Source organism: Zalophus californianus, chromosome 17 (assembly GCF_009762305.2).
Source record: "Zalophus californianus isolate mZalCal1 chromosome 17, mZalCal1.pri.v2, whole genome shotgun sequence".
NCBI lineage: Eukaryota > Metazoa > Chordata > Mammalia > Carnivora > Otariidae > Zalophus > Zalophus californianus.
In genome coordinates, this window is record NC_045611.1 from 44,826,873 (window position 1) to 44,847,273 (window position 20,401).

The following is a 20,401-nucleotide window of genomic DNA, read 5'->3' on the forward strand; positions in this document are numbered from 1 at the left end:
GGGAATGGAGGGAGATGGATCTGCTCAGGACAGGCCTGGGCAGCCCATGCTCAGGTCCAGCTCAGCCTCGCTGGGGTAGGGGACTGACTGGAAACCCTCCTGCTGAAGTATCTGGACATGAGCTTCCATGCAAGTGTCTGCTCTGTGTCTGTCCTTGTGCAACTGATTTTCCTGTGGTTTTGAGGAGGACATATATTTTTTCTAAACTACCTCCTACCTCTCATTGTCTGTGTGTTGGAGGGGGGGAGGAGTGTAGGAAGGGAGAAGTAGTGTGACATTTTAAAATTTGGAGTTCTGAGGCAATTTCGTTCTTACGGCTTTACCTTCTTACCCCAGCTCTAGCTTCTGTGGACTCTACTTCTCCAGCAAATGACCTTTGAGGAAAACTGACCAGTTTTTACAGTCTGAAATCATGGCTCATGTAAGTTGGTGTTTCTGTTCGAAGTGCTGTAATTTTTTTCAGGTTATATGACAACTCTCGTTAGATATCCTGAAACTTCCTAACAGAGCCCCATCCGACAGCTTCTCCCCAGTCTTTCCCATTCTAGTAAGGGATGGAACCAGGCAGCCCAGGCCCCCATGTACCTCACTCTTTTCTACCCATGTCCATGTGTCTATTGACCAAATTACTCAGTGTATTGACTGTGTGTTCAGTCTTTGTCTGGAGCAGAGATAAAATAGAATTGAAGTCCTTAGAGGGAATTGTTTGATCTGAGGCTCTCAGTAATGGAGAACACTAGAGCAACACTGTCCAAAAGAATTATAATGTGAGCTACCTATGTAATTAAAAATTTTCTAGAAGTTGCATATTTAAAATATAGAATTAGTGCCTTCTTAAAGGCAGTAGGCAGCATGTAAGTCTCATAAAAAGTATAGAATAATATGCAAGGCACTTTACATAATCTTGAACTTTTTCGTAGTCATATTAAAAAAAGTAAAAAATAACACATGCAGTTAGTTTTAATGTTTTATTTAACTCAATATAGCACATATATATATACCCAAAATGTTATCATTTCAAAGTGTAATCAATATTGAAATTATTGAGATTTTATTTTTTTTTTATTTCTAAAGTTTTTTATATCTGGTATGTATTTTTGAATTACAGCAGATCTAAATTTGGACTAGCCACAGTTTAAGTCCTCAGTCATCACGTGTCTAAGCCAGCATATTGGACATTGCAGCTTCAGAGATTTTGTGTAACCTGAATTCTAAATGTAACTTAATATATTTAAAAGTATAGAAATACCTAAATACAATCATTCCTAAGTCTAACACAAATGGACTATTTTTTAGTAAATTAAAAATATTCAGTAAAGTATTTGTTACAACAAAGAAAAATGCTAATGATATAGTGATGAAGTCAGGTCTGGAAGAAATTAATTTTATAGAAACTACTTTTTAAAAACAGATTTCATGTTTCATTTGGAGGAAAAGAAATTCATCAGTTTTTTGTTTTTTTTTCCTAATTCTTAAAGGAAAAGAGGTTAGAATAAAGCACATTTATTGAGAATTTTTTTATAGGCCCACTTAGGCCCTTTGCGAGCGGTGTTCTTATGAACCCTATTTCAGTTAATTGTGAAATTCTGATTAACTATGTGAACATACCTAGAAATAAGTAAAATTAGGTATTCCATGGTACATAGGAAGTTTTTTCTTTAGCAGTGGTTGGCAAACTACAGCTTGTGAGCCAGATTCATCCCTTGGCCTGTTTTTTCCAGCCTTTGAGTTAATTATGTTTTGAAAGAATTGTTTTAAAAAGGAAGGGAAAGGGGAAGGATATGAAACAGATCACAAGTGGCTTGCAAAAGCTTAAATATTGGCCCTTTAGGGAAATGAATAATTTTAGAAATAATACATGGGTTTGTCATTTCAGCATTTGGTGATGTTCAGAGATGTGGCTGTAGACTTTTCTAAGGAAGAGTGGGAATGCCTGAACTCATATCAGAGGAATTTGTACAGAGATGTGATATTAGAGAACTATAGCAACTTGGTGTCAGTGGGTAAGCTTATCTGTGTCATATAATTTAGAAATTCACAGGGCTGAATTTCACGGCTGTCTTTCTAGAAATTAGCTGAGTATCTGCTTTATAGTTGGGAATAGGCACCTTATAGCTAATAAGCAATTAAATAGCACCTTTAGCTTCCCCCATAATCCAGTGACCTTTATGTCTTTCTGTGCCTTTTCTGTTAATTGCTCCTCTTTAATGACAGCTAGATACAAATTCTTAGACACTCACAGCAAAACCATTGTTAAAGAAATCTGGTTTCTTATTGCTATGCATGGCATATTATCTGTTAGTTTACTTGCAGTGTGAGTAGGAAGACTATAGAGGTGTCTGGCTCCACATATCTATTTAAAAAGCTTATACAATGTATATGTTGCTGGTTTGAATCAACAGTTTGTTAAAACTCAAGTGGACACATTCAATTTACCACAGCAGAAATACTACCTTTTAATTGATTTATGATTAAAAGTTTAAAATACATGAATTTTGCATTTAATATTGGATGTATATCCTGGTTAGAAACTATTTTCCTCTTAGCAAAATAGCAAAATACCTAATAAAAGCATCTAATAAGTGTATATATATAATATATATATATATATATATAGTGTTTACTATGTACTAAGCACTCATCCAAGCACTTTACATTTATAAAATCAAACCTCACAGCAGTCCAATGGATAGACATAATACTCCTTTTTACAGCTGAGAAAACTGAGGCCATAGCAACCCAAGTGGTAGAGGCAGGATTTGAAACCAGTATTCTCAAATCATTACTTCCTCAAAAAAAAAAAAAAACCCAAATCATTACTTCTCTCAAGAGAGGGACTCTTGTATGAGTTTAAATTAAAATAAGACAATGTTCCTACTCCTCTGTTCTTGTTATTCCTTGTGACCCTGAAGTAACACTAATATGAATGTGTTTCAGTCCCGTTACTCCTCTTTGTTCTGAGAGCTCTATCAAGTTAATTCTTTCTTTATTATGTACCATTATGTTTTTTCAAGCAGGGTGTTCCATTTCTAAGCCAGATGTGATTACCCTACTAGAGCAAGGGAAAGAACCCTGGATGGTTGTGAGGGATGAGAGAAGAAGAAGGAGCCTAGGTGAGTAAGTGCTAATCAGGCAGAGATATGTGGTTATCTGTGTCTGCAGGCACAGGCTGCTGGTTGGGAAGGTAACTCACCCCATAGATGTTGATAATGAAGAGAAGACCTGAAACCTGGGAAGAAAACAGATCTCAGCATAGCCAGCAAAGAAATTTCACCTATACTTCCACTTACCACTTGTTTCTTCACTCTCCCATCTCCCTGTCATTTCAGTGGGGGGAAACTTCATAATGGCAACCATTTTACCTGTATTTTGGATCTGATTCATTTCTGGTTCATCTTTTATATATATATTTCTCCATTGTTCTCTTTTCATGAAGTTTACTTTGTCGTAGGGAAGTCATACAATACACAAATAAGCAAATGGATTACCAAATATCGTGAAATGATTAAGTTATGAAGAAATGTAAGTAGGGTAAGAATATGGAGAATTATGATGGATGAATGGGGTAACTTTAGATAAGGAGGTCAGAGAAGAGGAACCAGTTGTAAGACACTCCAGCTGGTCAAAAATGGAATCATTTGACTATACACATAACTGCAGTGTATTGTAACACATAAAATATGCTTAATTCCATAAATTCTTAGTGATACTAATAGCAAATTGTTCACCATTGGAAACTACTAGAGATTTAACTTATTTGGGAAATAGAAAGGAAAAGAAGTATTCTTTATAAGAAGTATTTTTTATAAGAACTGTACCAATATTAGATAGAGGGATGTTTTTCTTAATAAAAGTATTCAGGGCGCCTGGGTGGCTCAGTTGGTTAAGCGACTGCCTTCGGCTCAGGTTATGATCCTGGAGTCCCAGGATTGAGTCCCGCATCAGGCTCCCTGCTCAGCAGGAAGTCTGCTTCTCCCTCTGACTCTCCCCCCTCTCATGTGCGCTCTCTCTCTCTCTCTCTCTCATTCTCTCTCTCTCAAATAAATAAATAAAATCTTAAAAAAAAATATTTAGTGAATAAATGAAAGATGACAATTAGAATATTACCATTTTGGAACCCATAATGAACAACTGGATCTGGGCATTAAATATCAAATTAAACATTAATAACATCACAGAAATAGAGACAATCAGACGTATTTCTTCTTTGTTTTTTTTTTTAAAGATTTTATTTATTTATTTGAGAGAGAATGAGAAAGAGAGAGAGCATGAGAGGGGGGAGGGCCAGAGGGAGAAGCAGACTCCCCGCTGAGCAGGGAGCCCGATGTGGGACTCAATCCTGGGACTCCAGGATCATGACCTGAGCCGAAGGCAGTCACTTAACCAGCTGAGCCACCCAGGCGCCCCAGACATATTTCTTCTAATGAAAGGATACAGTATCACCTATGAAGTAACTTTGCCAATAAAATTGGTCCTAAGTCTGATGAGGTTTCTAAAGCCAACTACCAATTTATGGGAAGAAGATAGAGGAACATATGTTCTACTGCACCTTGGGATAATAGTCAGCAAAATTAAGAAATGGGCAATGCTATAGGGTCAAAAAACAGTTTCTTCAACAAATAAATTACAAGGGAAATCGAAAGAAAGCAGGAAAACCTTTAGATTAAAAGACATATAAAAGACCTGTCAGCCAGTTGTACTCTCTGGACTTTTTTGGGGGATCAATTTACTATTTTTAAATTGTTTAAAATTTTATGTTTGAGATTAGAAGTATAAACACTTATTTTTTATAATCTTAAAGAATTACTGTTCATTTTTTTAAAGATTTGAATAATGGTATGATTAGAGATAAATCCTTTAAGTAGAAAAAATTAGTATATGGGATTTGCTTCAAATAATGTGAGGAAAGTGGATTGGGGTGTGCATTGGCCTGGATTGGGCATGGGTTGGTGGTTGTTGAGGCTGGGTCATAGATGCATGGATATTCATTATACTGTTCTACTTTTGTGTATATTAGAGATACTCTGTAGTAAAGTTTTATTTTAAAGTTATTGGGAGATAAAAGGATAAGAAAATGAGACATGAGACAGTGGTGAAAATAAGTATATACAAGTCTTGGAGAAATTCTGCCATAAAAGCAGACACATGGGATACATGAAATGTCTTTTAAGATGTGAAGTATTAGGGGATGCCTGGGTGGCTCAGTCAGTTAAGCAGCTGCCTTCAGCTCAGGTCATGATCCCAGGGTCCTGGGATTGAGTCCCGCATCGGGCTCCTTCTCCCTCTGCCTGCAGCTCCCCCTGCTTGTACTCTCGCTCACTCTTTCTCCCCTACGCTCTCTCTCTCTAGCAAATAAATAAAATCTTAAAAAAAAAAAGATGTGAAGTATTAGAACGTATTTATATGTTGATGGGAATGATTTCAAAGAGAGGAAAGTTGATGGAGGAGAGAGATAGGATAATTTTGTAAGGAATGGCCTTCAGTAGATGGGAAGGAGTCAGCCAATTTATGAAGAAAACTCATGCGTATGACAAGGATATGGACACAGGTTGGTTGAATAACGTGAAGGGGAGAATACATGTTTTCCTTTCAAATGCTTCTGATTTCTTGTTGAAATAAAGAGATTATCAGCAGAATGTGAGGATTATTTAGCATTTTATTGGAATTCATTATGGATTATTCAGTATGTAGTCAGTATTGATTCTCAGAAATATAACTCTGTGGTCATAGGGTTTTAATATTTACAGATTTCTTTTAATACATTAACCCTGGTGTTAATGTGACTAAAACTGCCTCTATCATAAATATATATCCCATATCATCTTGTATCAACAAAGGAAAAAAGGTGATTAAAGACACCACACCTTAGGAAATGAATTTTGTGACCAGGTAATATTCTCCTCATTTTCTTTTTAATGAAAGCTGATACCCTGGAAATGGAAATAACATTTCGCCTTTTATATTGATCCAAGAGGGGCTAATATTTTGCTTGCACATTAGCATATTTTACTAAAGTTCCAAACTAGTGTTTGGTTTATTAATTTTAAATGGTTAAATATTTTACATATATCTTAAAAGTTGTAACATTAACATTTCTTACCATAGGCCAATCTTTTGATACTTAGTTTGGCTTTTTGTTTCATTGTAGGTCCAGCCAATTCTTTCTTGATTAGATCACACATATAATGGGAAGGCTATATTTCTAGTTTCAGTTTAAAGTAGAACAAGAACCTGAAGTATTCAATGTTGTTTTTATAGAAATGATTGTCTTAGTTGCTTGCAGTGGTAAGAATTGGCATAAACAAATTTGGGAACAAATATGGCTGACTTTTTGTTTATACAAATCATAAGATTACAGCTCAGTGTTCATGCTATAGTCTCCTAGGTGAGAATATTCAAAATGCAAGGTCTTAATCTGGCATATCTTTTAAGTGGTGGGGGCATATATGAGAGTGTCAGGTTCATTATATCCACATTGGGAATGTTTTGTTTTTTAATGGAAACCTCTACGTTTTATAGGATGAGTTTTTTTACTTTTTAAAGATTTTATTTTTAAGTAATCTCTATACCCAATGTGGGGCTCAAACTTAAAACCCTGAGATCAAGAGTCACATGCTTCACCAACTGAGCCAGCCTGGTTCCCCTATAGGATGAGTTTCATAACTTGTTCTACTTTGTGGGTTTGTGTGTGTGTGTGTGTGTGTGTGTGTGTGTGTGTGTGTGTGTGTGTGTGTGTGTGTGTGGGAGAGAGAGAGGGGGTGAATATGGACATTTTATCTTATTTTTGTGTATATACTTGTTTTGCATATTGAGTGCTCATCTCCTTTATTACTATTTCCATTGTTTAATATTTCTTATATCAATTTATATGGGCGTTTATGCTGTCAACACTTTCTCATTTTTCTTGCAGATGTTTCAGCTTTATTTTTATTTTGACCATGACTTTTCCTTTTTTATGTTTGTTTTTTTTTTAATGACTTTCCTTTTACATTACTGGTCTTTACTTTTTAACTTACAAGTAAATCCTTTGAACTTACCATCTTATAACCTTTGTCATATCTTTATGGCTGCCTACTTATTTGCTGCCATTATTATTTAGCTAATTACTGGTCATTTAATATATCATTTCCATCTTATTTGTCTTAAGCCTTAAATTGACTTTTTCCTGAAGATCCTTACAAGTTGCCAAAGTTTTTTATTGCTTTCTTAGGTAGGGAAATGGAAACAGAGAGAAAGGGGAAGAGAGAGAAAGGGAAAGCGGGAGGAAAGAGGGAATTAAGGGGAAAAGGAAATACTCATTTACCTGTCTCTGCTCATATTTTATATACACTATTTAAATCATTATTGCCTTTAATGTTTTTAACATATCTTTTTTTTTTTTTTTAAGAGAGAGAGCATGTGCATGTGGTTGGGGTGGGGAAGGGCAGAGGGAGAGAGAATCTTAAGCAAGCTCCACATTCAGTGCAGAGCCTGACACAGGGCTTGAGCTCACGACCCTGAGATCATGACTAAGATGAAATCGAGTGTCAGACGCTTAACCGACTGAGCCACCCAGGCACCCCAGTATATCCTTTTCTAAACAAACTTATTGAAACATAAATACCTACCAAAAAACCTGAAATCATAAGCAAACAGCTTACTGAATTTTCACAAAGTAATCACACCCATCTGACTAGCACAGAAATAGAGGTTTGCTAGGATATTAGAAGATCCCTCCTAATTCCTTCCAGTCTTTCCTCCCCACCAAAATTAACCACTATCTTGAATTTTAACAACTGTATAGATTTTACCATTTTCGAACTTCATAAATATGGAACTATACAGTATATATTCTTTCATGTTTGTCTTTGTTTACTCATCATTATGTTTGTGAGATTGACCTATGCTGTTGCATGTACTTGTAGATTACTCATTTTCATTGTTATACAGTATTGTGTTCCTACAATATGTTTTAATTTGCATAGTAATTCTGATGAACACTTGGATTCTTTCCAGTTTGGGCATATTAAAAATAGTGTTCCTGTATTACAGGTTCTTAAAAATACCATTTTCTTTTTGAAAAGTAGTGAACTCTTATTGTAAAAATTTTGAGAAAATATACATTTGAGAAAAATCTCTTTGCTCAGAATTTTATTAGCTTGTTACTATGATATAAACTCATTCTTATGCTGAAAAATCACTAAAATACTCCCTAGGTAAAACCTAAATGGCATTGGCTTTGAGGACCTTAGGGAGAATATAGAGAAGCGTATGAAGGAACAAAACAGGTTGAGTATTTGTAACATAGATATGTGTAGTTATATAAACTGAAATAAAGATAAAGTAGAACCTCTCACTACCTTGTGAAAACAGAGTTTACTCATGACTATGCAAAGTAGAAAATGAGTTGTAGTGGAGATATCTAAGTGAAAGTAGACAATGGGAAAGATAATCACATGTAAAGAAATCACCATTTTTCATTTATATATTTGAGATAGCTTAGATGTGCTGTTGTTTCCCATCTGTATAGGAAGTAATAAAAAATATTAAATCAGTGTAGTAAGGTATAAGATTAGCAGCAAGGGAACATATGTAAAAACTGTTAACTAATTATGAGAATTTAATAATTAATAGTTACTATATGCCATGGGTTTGTTATTCAGTGGTAAATGAATTGTTTCTGCCCTTGGGAAAGTTTAAGGTAAGAAAATAAAAAGAATAAAAAAATAGGAAAATTTATGAATATGTATGTAACAACAAAATTGAAAAAATGTTAAGAAATAAGAAACAAATTACTTGGATAGAAAGTAAAGGATATAAAGTAGATGAAGTCAGCAGCGTGGGTCTGATTTTTAACATGGTACCTAAAGGATGAAAGGAACCCAACTATGTAGAGAATGCAAGTTGGCAGTTCTGGGAGATTTAATAGACAGTGAAAAGCTCTAAGAAATGGAAAGATAATTACATATTCTAGGAGCTGAAAGGAGGCCAGTGGAATAGGAATATAGGGAAGAAAGGGGACAATGACTTGAGATGATATGGTAAACAAAAGCCATGTTATTCATGGTGAGATGTTTGTACGTTCTGTTTAAAAGGAGTAATTATTTAAAAATTTAAGTGAAGATTCTCAAACTTTGATCTGCACCCAAATACATGATTACTTTAGAGATTCTTAGCTCATTTACTTCAACTGAGCTTTATTTTCTTTTTTTTTTCTATTATAAAGTTTATATTTGCTGGTTTATTTTTTCTAGAATAAGAAGATAGCATGTATTTATCTTTTCTTGCAGATTTAGAATCCAGATATGACACTAAAAGGTTATTTCAAGAAAAGGATATTTATGAAATGAATTTATCTCAGTGGGAGATAATGAGAAGAATTAGAAGTTGTGGCCTTGAAGACTCCTTTATCAGAAAAGATTATAAATATAAAAAGTTTGAGGGACAAGAAGGTCCTCAAGAGGGATATTTCAGGCAAGTGAAAAAAATGCCCAGTTACAGAAAACTCACATCTCTTACTCTGTATCAGAGAATTCATAATAGAGAGAAACCCTACGAATGTGGGGACTGTGGGAAGGCCTTTAGGGTGCGCCAACAACTTACTTTCCATCAGAGAATTCACACTGGTGAAAAACCCTATGAATGTAAAGAATGTGGAAAAGCCTTTAGACAGTGTGCCCACCTTAGTCGACATCAGAGAATTCATACTTCTGACAAACTCCTCGAATGTAAAAAATGTGGAAAGATCTTTACATGTGGTGCAGATCTTCGAGTACATCAGAGAACTCATATTGGTGAGAAGCCCTATGAATGTAAGGAATGTGGAAAGGCCTTCAGAGTGCGAGGACAACTTAATCTCCATCAAAGGATTCATACTGGTGAGAAACCCTATGAATGTAAGGAATGTGGGAAGACCTTTAGACAGTATGCACACCTTACACGACATCAGAGACTTAATATTGCTGAGAAGTGCTACGAATGTAAGGACTGTGGGCAGGCTTTTTTGTGTAGTACAGGCCTCAGAGTACATCACAAACTTCATACTGGTGAAAAACCCTATGAATGTAAGGAATGTGGAAAGGCCTTCAGAGTGAGACAACAACTCACTCTCCATCAGAGAATCCATACTGGTGAGAAACCCTATGATTGTAAAGAATGTGGGAAGACCTTTAGTCGTGGTTATCATCTGACCCTCCATCAGAGAATTCATACTGGTGAGAAACCTTATGAATGTAAGGAATGTCAGAAGTTCTTCCGTCGTTACTCAGAACTTATTTCACATCAGGGTATTCATATTGGAGAGAAACCCTATGATTGTAAGGAATGTGGGAAGACCTTTAGACTGTTCTCACAACTTACTCAACATCAGAGTATTCATTTTGGTGAGAAACCTTATAAATGTAAGGAATGTGAGAAGACTTTTAGACTGCTATCACAACTTACTCAACATCAGAGTATTCACACTGGTGAGAAGCCCTATGACTGTAAGGAATGTGGAAAGGCCTTTAGACTTCATTCATCCCTTATTCAACATCAGAGAATTCATTCTGGTGAAAAACCATACAAATGTAAGGAATGTAAAAAAGCATTTAGACAACATTCCCATCTTACCTACCATCAGCGAATTCATAACGTAACTAAATAACTATAGGAAAGTCTTCCACTGTGAATTTTGTGTTAAGGGGCATTAAAAGATAAATTCTAGGGGAAGTTTTTGAATACAGTAATCCCTTTGGCTTCATGCTTACAACTAAGCTAAATAAGAGGTTTTATTTGAAGGAAAGGGTATATTAATTTCATGAATTTGTAGAAGCCTTTCCTCAGCATCAAAAACGATGTTAAACTTCAGGAAACTTGTTCTAGAAAGAAACTCTTAAAGGAGTAAATATAGAAGAGCTTTTGATCTTACCCTATTATATCACCTCTGTCTTCCTGTCTGTATAATATACATATGGAGGTTGCTAGGACACTAACTCATTCCAAAAATGATAATTGAAAGGAAAGTCATTTAGCCTGCATTTCCTATTGAACTGTATTTTAGGGCAACTAGAAGTTGATGAGTTAAAGTTCTTTGTTAGAGTTTTGTAGCACATAATGAAATAATGGATCTAGGCACAATTCCCAATAAAGGTTAAGACCAGTGTAGGTACCCACTGATCGATTTTAATCTCATGAAAAATAGGATAAAACACTTTGTGCCCCCTAATGTGTTACAATAAGGCTGACGCATCTTGCCCAAAAATATTGAACCTGAATCTAAGCGTCAAGATCTAACTTCCACTTTAGAGAAAATTCAGGGAACAGAAGAACATGACACAAGCAATTAAACTAATCTAAAATGTGGGTAATTCTACAAGAGGAATAACCTGAGTTCTCAAACGATAAAATGGCATTGAAAAAGGGGAGGCGGAACTCTTAGATATTAAGAGAGTCTGAAGAAATGTATACCAATCAAATGCAATGAATTAGATTCACAAGTTGAACAAACATGTAAAAAGGACATTTTTATGACAATTAGGGAAATGGGAGTATTGACAGTATTAGATAATATTTAAAAATTATGTTTTTGTTAGGTGTGATAATAGCATTGTGGTTATGTAAAAAGGTAAGTTTATACACAAGATGATAATGATGTCTGGAACTTTTTAAAAATGCTCATGCAAAAGGAAAATAAGGATGGATACAAAGTGATGGTAAGATGAGTCTTGGGTACATGGTTTTTGTTTATTTTGTTTTTGCTAATTTCTCTACTTTTATGTATTTCAATTTTCCCATAATATTTTAAAGATAAAATTAGCTATGGAATTATAACCCAATTGAAGTAAATGATTTTTTTAAATGACTACATATCAAAATTTGTGGATGTTGTCAAAGCTCTGCACATTGGGATATTAAATATGCTATACCGTATTTGGGAAATAAAAATCGAGGGTCCAGATTTTATCTAGTTCACCTATTGCTACCTCTGTTATCATGCCTGTCCCACAGTATTTCATATGTTTTAAAAAATGAGTTTAAAAAGCAATTACTACAACCAAATATGGAAATTAATGGAATAGACCTTCATTGTCTAATAAGATAGTTGCCAGCAATATGTTGCGCACTCAAAATTGAGCACTTGAATTGTGGCTAGTTCGAATTAAAATGGTGGTAAGTGTAAAATACACATGAGGTTTTGAAGATTTAGTTTTTTAAAAAGAATGTAGTGTATTCTGTTTCTCACAACATTTCTCTGCTGTGATATTCAGTGGGTTGCATTATTACATAATAGAGAACCCAATTTAAGTGTCTTTTCTTTTCCCAAGTAGCATGTTTGAATACTGAGGTCTTGGTTCTACCCTGAGTCATGCTTCCCGCCCCTCTCATGAAACACAGGTAACCTGTGTTTACAGCTGAGTAGTTTTCTCAGATGGTTTTTAGCTCGTAGATGTTTTGGGATCCCAAGGCCCTTTCACCCTGTACTGTTTCTATCCCATTAAGTTCAAGCTTGCAGTGCTGCAAGTAGTACACTTGTCTTAAAAACTGTATTTTCAGTGGATTTTATTAGGGGTCACTCAGACAAAAGATCAACAGGCTTTTCTCTGTATTGGGCTCCCTATGAGGCTGCTGTGGAAAAATGACTGAAATTCTTAGAAGCCCTGTTGTTTCACAGAAAGGATAATAACGTTCATCATTATTCTGAGACTACATTTTCAGGACAGTACCATATATTTGATTTTTTCTTTCCCTCTCAGGCCCAATTATAACTTTGAAAACACTTTGCTATCTGGAAACACTGCCATGGAACCCTTTATATATCCTTGAAATTCTACTTGAAATATGCACCAGTTGATATAATGAGTAAAATGTGATTTTTTCTCTTTTCCTCTGTTACGATGGATTATCTTCATGAATTTCCAAATATTGACCAAACCTTACATCACTGGAATAAACTCCATTTGTTTGTAGTGCATACTTCACATATATGTAGTACATAAATATATTGCTGGATTTGCTGTGACTACTATGATTTGCTAATATTTTGTTGAGGATTTTTTTTTTCTTTTTGAGGATTTTTGCATCAGTGTTCATGAGGATTACTGGCCTGTAGTTTTCTTTTATTCAACTGTCTGCCTCATTTTGCTAACATGGTGATGGTGGCCTCATAAAATGGGTTTCGAAGTATTGCCTCCTTTCAATTTCTGGAAGAGGTAGTGTAGAATCATTATTATTTAAATGTTTGGTAGAATTTTTCAGTGAAACCATTTGGGCCTTGAAATGGATTGAATGTGTCTCCTCAAAATTCATGTGTTGACATCCTAACCCCTAATGTGATGACAGGAAGTGGAGCCTTTTGGAGGTAATTAAGTGTTGATGATGGATCCCTCCTGATTGAGATTAGTCCCCTTATCAAAAGGATCCCAGAGAGCTCTCTTAAACTTTTCTGTCATGTGAGGACACAAGAAAATGGCAGTCTTTATTTTGGAAGAGGGTTCTTGCCAGAAACTAACCGTGCTGGCACACTGATGTCAGACTTGCAGCCTCAAGGAGTGTGAGAAATTTGTTTATAAACCACCCAGTCTATTGTACTGTATTATAGCAGCCCAAAATGAGTAAGACAGAAATTGGTACCAGAAGTGGGGTGTTAATGTAACAAATACCTAAAAATGTGGAAGTGGCTTTGGAATTGAGTAATAGGTAAGGGCTGGGAGAGTTTTTAGGTGCATGCAAAAAATAAGGACATTAATGGCAATTTTGGTGATGCTCAGAAGAGAAAGCTGAAAGAAAACTTCAGTCTTAGAGAATACATTATTGACAGAATGTTGGTAGAAATATGGATGGTAAAGGCAGTACTGATGAGGTCTCGGATGGAAGTGAGTAACATGTTATTGGAAACTGGAGAAAAGGCAGTTCTTTTTACAAAGTGAAAAGAACTTGGTGAAATTATGTTCCGTGTCATGTTTTGTGGGAAGTAGAACTTGTGAGTAATGAAATTGAAGGTGTGGCTTGGCTCCTTCTGGCTGATTATAATAAAATGTAAGAAGAGAGAAATGACTTAACAATGGAATTTTTGAAACAGATACTTGGAAAATTTTTAGCTGAATAGTTAATTGGTGTTAAAATGCTATTAAAGTGAGGGCATTGATGGGGTGCCTGGGTGGCTCAGTCATTTAGTGTCTGCCTTCAGCTCAGGTCATGATCCCAGGGTCCAGGGATCAAGCCCCACATCAGGCTCCCTGTTCTGCGGGAAGCCTGCTTCTCCCTCTCCCACTCCCCCTGCTTGTGTTCCCTCTCTTGCTGTGTCTCTGTCAAATAAATAAAATCTTAAAAAAAAAAAGAGTGAGGGCATTGATTGGGAAAGAATGGGATCCTGTAAGATGGCATGGGGACAAGTGGGAAGGCTCTGATGTAGCTGGGACATTGAGCTCCTAAATTCTGAGTCTTCCTTATCAGTGGAAGCAGCCTCATCAGCAGAAGTGGCCTTTCCACTCCTCGTGGCAGTGGCATCCCCACGCACAGTGGCATCAGCCTTTATATTCCCATCTTACGGAATTTACTATGCATTGCCTAAAGAAACTGTAATGACCTCCGTTGAGGCAGTGGCCATGCAAGGCAACAGAAGCCCCCATAACCACCCCCTTTTGTTCGCAGACCTATCACTGGACTCAAGTCCTAGCAGGCTCCTAAAAGTGCAGTGCAGAGTGTGACCCATGAGGAAGGGGTGCTACAGTCCAAAAGAACTACTTGAGTTTTCTAACTTACACAGACAAATCCGGGGAACAAGTGTGGAAATGGATACAGTGTGTGGCATTATAGTGGAAGGAAGATGATAGGAAATTTGGGCAGTGAAATCTGGGGAAGAGATAGGTGGATAGACCTCTCTGAATCAGGGCAAAAAAAATTGAAGATACCCATGTCCCATATAAATGGGAGACCTCAGCAAAGGATTTTAATAAGTAGATGAAATGGCCTGTTCTGTGGCTAATGACTTTTTTCCCCAGCCACCCCGGTCATTGTCCAATGGGCTTGTGAACAAAATGGTCATTTTGCCAGGGATGGAGATTATGCCTGTGATCAGCAACATGGACTTCCACTCACCAAGGCTGACCTGGCTATGGCCATTGCTGAGTGCTCAGTCTGCCAGCAACAGAAACAAACTGAACTCCCCAGTATAGCACCATTCCCTGGAGTGTTGAGCCAGCTACCTGGAAGCATGTTGGTTACATTGGACCATCATGGAAGAGGCAGCGTCTTAATCTTACTAGAATAGAAACTCTGGATGTGGATTTACTTTCTGTACATGCAAAGCTGATAAAACTACCATCCATGGACTTACAGAATGCCTTATCCACTGTCATGGTATTCCTCACAGCATTACCTCTGATCAGGGAACTCACTTCACAGCAAAGTAAGTGCAACAGTGGGTCCATGCTGATGCAATTCACTGGTCATATGTTTCCCATCATCCTGAAGCAGTTGGCCTGGTAAAACGATGGAATGACACTTTGAAGACTCAGTGATAGCACCATCTGGGTGTCAAAACTTTGCAGGCTGAGGCAGGGTTCTCTGGAAGTCTGTATATGCTCTGAATCAGCATCTGATATATGGTTGTTTCTCCAATACCCAAGATTCAGGGATATGGGGGTCAAGGAGTGGTGTGAGATAATAGAAAATACGTATATTGGTCTTTCTCCTGGTTCCTGGCACAGAGCTTCTAAAACTTGTAATTTCACAAGTAATAACACTAGGAGCATCTCTTGTTCTCATATTTGGTCTTTGACCTGGTTGCTGACACAGGGCTCTTGAAACGTTTGTGATTTCCTGGGTGACAGAAGTATCGTTTGTTCTAATGAGGCAACTCTGGGTGGGCTACTGGATGGCTTCCAGTTGAGGACTGGCCCCTGAAAAGACCAAACCATGATTAGATGCTTGGAATTTTCAGCCCTGTCCCTTTCCCTTCTCTTGTGGGAAGGGCTGGAAATGGGGTTAATGATCCACTGTGCCTAAATGATGAAGCCTCCATAAAAATCCCCAAACTGTAGGGTTCACAGGGCTTCTAGGTTGCAAACATATCCCCACAAAAAGTGTGATGCACCTCAACTCCACGGGAACGGAAGTTCTTGTGCTTGGGGTACTCTAAGACTGTACCCTATGTATCTCTTCATCTGGCTTTTCATCTGTGTCCTTTATCATATCCTTTAATAAACTGGTAAATGTGTTTCCCTGAGTTCCATGAGCTACTCTAGCAAATTAATTGAAACGGAGAAGGTCATAGAAACCTTCAATTTGTAGCCAAATCGGACAGAAGTTGTGGGTAACTTGGACACCTACTACTTGCAGTTGGCATCTAAAGGGGGGAACAGTATTATGGGACTGAACCTTTAGCCTGTGGTATGATACTGTCTCCAGGCAGCAGATAGTGTTAGAATTGCATTAAATTGTAATACATCCAGGTGGTGTGGAGAATTACTTGGGGAAAAGGCCCACACATTTGGTGATCAGAAGTGTCAAAGTGAGTGTTCTGTATGAGTAGTAAAGGAGACAAAAAGGGAAGAAACACATAGTAGGGAAAAACTGTAGGTTTCCCTTTACAGGTGGAAATGGGAATAATACCACTCACTATTACCCCCGTTGACCCACTAGCAAAATGTTTGCTTCCTGTTCCCATGACTTGATGCCCTGCTGGCCTGGAGATCTTAGTTCCAGAAGGGGGATGGTTTCCAACAGGAGGCACAATAATTCCAGTGAGCTGGAAGCTAAGACTGCCACCCAGCCACTTTGGCTTCCTCATACCTCTGATTCAACAGGCAAAGAATAGAGTTACAGTGTTGGCTGGGGCCATTAATCCTGACTATTAAGGAGAAATTGGGCTACTCCTCCACAGTGGAGGTAAGGAAGAGTATGTGTGGAATACAGAAGATCCCTTAGGGTGTCTATTAGTATTACTACAGCCCTGTGATTAAGATCAGTGGCAAACAACCCTTTCCAGTCAGGACTACTGATGACCCAGACCCTTGAAGCATGAAAGTTTGTCACTCCACCAGGTAAAGAACCATGATCATGTGACCAGTTATAGAAACGAGGAATGTAATGTCGTGAGTATTCCTCATTTTGTTATGAAGGTGTGATTGCTTAGCCTTGTATTCTTCCTTTTCTTATTCCCTTATCATGGAGCTTTACATCATAGTATTCAAACATTGACTTTATATCATATATTATTAATTTGCTGATTTCTGTTTGGTATGTAATTTTATATCATCCTGCCTTGTCAAGGGGAGTAACTAACGGAGGCTTGAAAACTTCAATTTTTTATATTCTATTATTGAACAATTTCTTCCCTCATTGTTTCCAGTTGCCTGCTTCTGAAATACCTATATATGTATGTGTGTTATGTATAATATATATTTATAAATATATACTTATATGTAGATCTAGTATGTACAGAGACAGGAAAATGGCATAGAATACCATGCTATTATAATTATTGTTGCTGTTTTAATGTCCTTTATTTTTATTTTATTTTTTAAAGATTTTATTTATTTGAGACAGGGAGAGAAAGCACATGAATGGTGGGGAGTGGCAGAGGGGAAAGGAGAAGCAGACTCCCTGCTGAGCAAGGAGCCCGCCCTGGGGCTCAATCCCAGGACCCTGAGATCATGACCTGAGCTGAAGGCAGATGCTTAACCAATTGAGCCACCCAGGTGCCCCAAGTTTAGCTTTTCTAATAGGCATGTAGTAGTTTCTCACCATGGTCTTAATTTTGCTTTTTTAATAATGGGGGCTAGTGATACTGAGTATTATTTCATGTATTTATTGTCATCCACAAATCCTCTGCTGAAATCTCTCTTCCTGCCTTTTACCCATTTGCTAAATTTTTTTTTTTTTTTTTTTTTTACTATTGAGCTTAGGGTGATTTATGTATTCTAGATATGAGTCATTTGTTGAATTATCTGGATTTGTTGGATTTCTGGTTGGTACGCAAATATTCTCTCCCAGTCTATAGCTTTTCATTCATTTAACAGTGTCTTAACAGAGCAAACATTATAAATATTGATGATATCCAATATATTCATTTTTTCTTTTATCATCATGTTTTTGGTGTCATGTGTAATGTCATGCCACTACCAAGAATTAGGTCAAAAATATCTTCTGTTTATCTTCTAAAAATTTTATACTTTTACAGTTTATATTTAAATCTACTATTCTTATGAGTTAAGTTTTGGACATGATGTGATTCAGGTAGAGATTATTTTGCCTATATATATATATCCAATTACTCCACCATTTGTTGAAAAGACTATCCATCTTCCATTGTATTGCTTTTGCATTTTTGTCAAAAACCTGTCAGCCATACTTGTGTGGGGCTATTTCTTTATCCTGTTCTGTTCCATTGACTTATATATCCAGTCCTTGCCACTATCATATAGTTCATTATTACCTCTGTAGTTAGCCTTAAAATTGGGTAGAGGCATTCCTCTCCAAATAAATTTTAGAATGTTTTATAAAAAGTCTTGCTGATATTTTGATAGGAATTGTGTTTAAATCTGTATATTAGTTTGGGAAGAACTGACATTTGTACTATGTTGAACTTCCAATCTATGAACAAGGAGTATCTCTCCTTTTATTTAGATCTTTGATTTCTTTCATTAGTGTCATGTATTTTCCTGCACACAAGTGCCATACTTGTTTTGATTTGCACCTAAGTATTTAATTCTTGAAATAATTGTAAATGGTATTGTATTTTTAATTTGTTTCCATATGTTCATTGCTAGTAAATCAGAATACAATAGATTTTTGTGTGTTGATCCAGTATCTTGTGACCCTGGTAAAACCAATTGTTTCTAGGTGTTCATATGTTACTTGGGATTTTTCTGTATAAACCATCATGTTATCTGCAAAAGGGAACAGTTTTAGGTACTCCTTTCTGAGCAGTATGTATTTTAATCCCTATTCTACCTTATTGTCCTGACTAGCATTTCCAATATTATGCTAAGTAGCAGTGGTGAGAGTGGATATCCTTGCCTTATTCCCAGTCTTGGAGTAAAGTATTCACTCATTCATCATTAAGTACGATATTAACTGTAGACTTGTAAATATTCTTTACCAAGTTGAGGAAGTTCCCCATTTATTCCTATTTCTCAGAGTTGTTTTTTTTCTTATGAATGAGTTATAAAGTTTGCCAAATATGTTTTCAACATCAAGGGATACAATCAAGTAATTTTCTTTTTTAGTTGGTTAATATGGTAGATCACATTGACTGATTTTCAACAGTTTTGCATGCATAGAATAAACCTACTTGGCGTGAATATAATTCTTTATATGCTGCAATTAATTCTACCTGTTAGTATGTTGCTAGGGAGTTTTACAACCATATTCATGAGGCTTACTGATCTGTAGTTTTCTTTTTTTGATTGTCCAGTTTTGGTATCAAGTTAATGCTGGTCTCATAGAATGAACACTGGCTTTTGTTAACATTAATAGTCTGGTTCGTAAGTGACCCTACTGTTTCTAGAAGAGACTGTGTATAATTGGAGTTAATTCTTTAAATGTCTGGTAGTTCAACTGCTGATCACATGGAAATCTAAAAGAGTTTGTAGAATTCTTCAGTGAAACCATCTGAGCCTGGAGATTTCATTTTTGGAAGATTTTAAACCAGGAATTCAGTTCTTAATAGCGCTCTTCAAATTACCTATTTCATAATGAGTAGTGGTAGTTTGTTTTTTCATTAAATTGGTCCACTTAATCAGATTCATTTGTGTAGAGTTGTTTTTCTTACATTTATGCCTTTGAGTCTGCAGGATGCCTAGGTGTTATCCCTTGTTTCATTCGTTTATTAGTAATTTGTGTCTCCTTTGTCAGTCTTGCTAAAAATGAGTTCATTTTATTGATATTTTCAAAAAATCAGCTTTTTGTTTCATTGATTTCCATTGTTTTTGTCCAGTTTCATTGGTTTTTGCTCCTATCTATATCATTTGATTCCTTCTGCTTGCTCTGGTTTTATTTTGCTCTTATTTTTCTAGTTTCTTAAGACGGATTCTTAGATTATTGAAACTTCTCTTTTTTAATGCCAGCATTTAGTGTTATATATTTCCCTGTCAGCACTGCTTTAGCTGAATTCCACAAATTTTGATATGTTATATTTTCATCAGTTCAATGTTTTTTTTAATTTCCCTTGAGACTTCCTTTTAAAACCCATTGATTACTTAGAAACAGGTATAGTGCCCAAATACTTTGAGATATCCCTGTTTTTTCTGCTGTTGATTTCTAGTTTGATTCCATTGCGGTCACAGAGCACATTCTGTATTATTCCGATTCTTTTAAGGTTTGTTAATTGGTATATCTTGGCATATGGTCCACAAGCACATGAAAAGAATGTGTATATTCTGTTCTTGGTGGAGTGTTCCATAAAAATTGATTACATCCTGTTAATGGTGTTCAATTT

General features: G+C 36.3%; 1 protein-coding gene across 1 annotated transcript in view; it reads left to right on the forward strand.

The window, feature by feature from the left end:
* The first annotated feature begins 1,858 nt into the window (after window positions 1-1,858).
* LOC113935553 (zinc finger protein 850) overlaps window positions 1,859-20,401 on the forward strand; it is a 123,237-nt gene continuing 104,694 nt past the window's right edge. Inside the window, 3 exon segments of the mRNA XM_027617636.2 lie at window positions 1,859-2,003; window positions 3,015-3,113; window positions 9,270-10,547. Of these exon segments, the coding sequence (XP_027473437.2) occupies window positions 1,859-2,003; window positions 3,015-3,113; window positions 9,270-10,547 (1,522 nt within the window).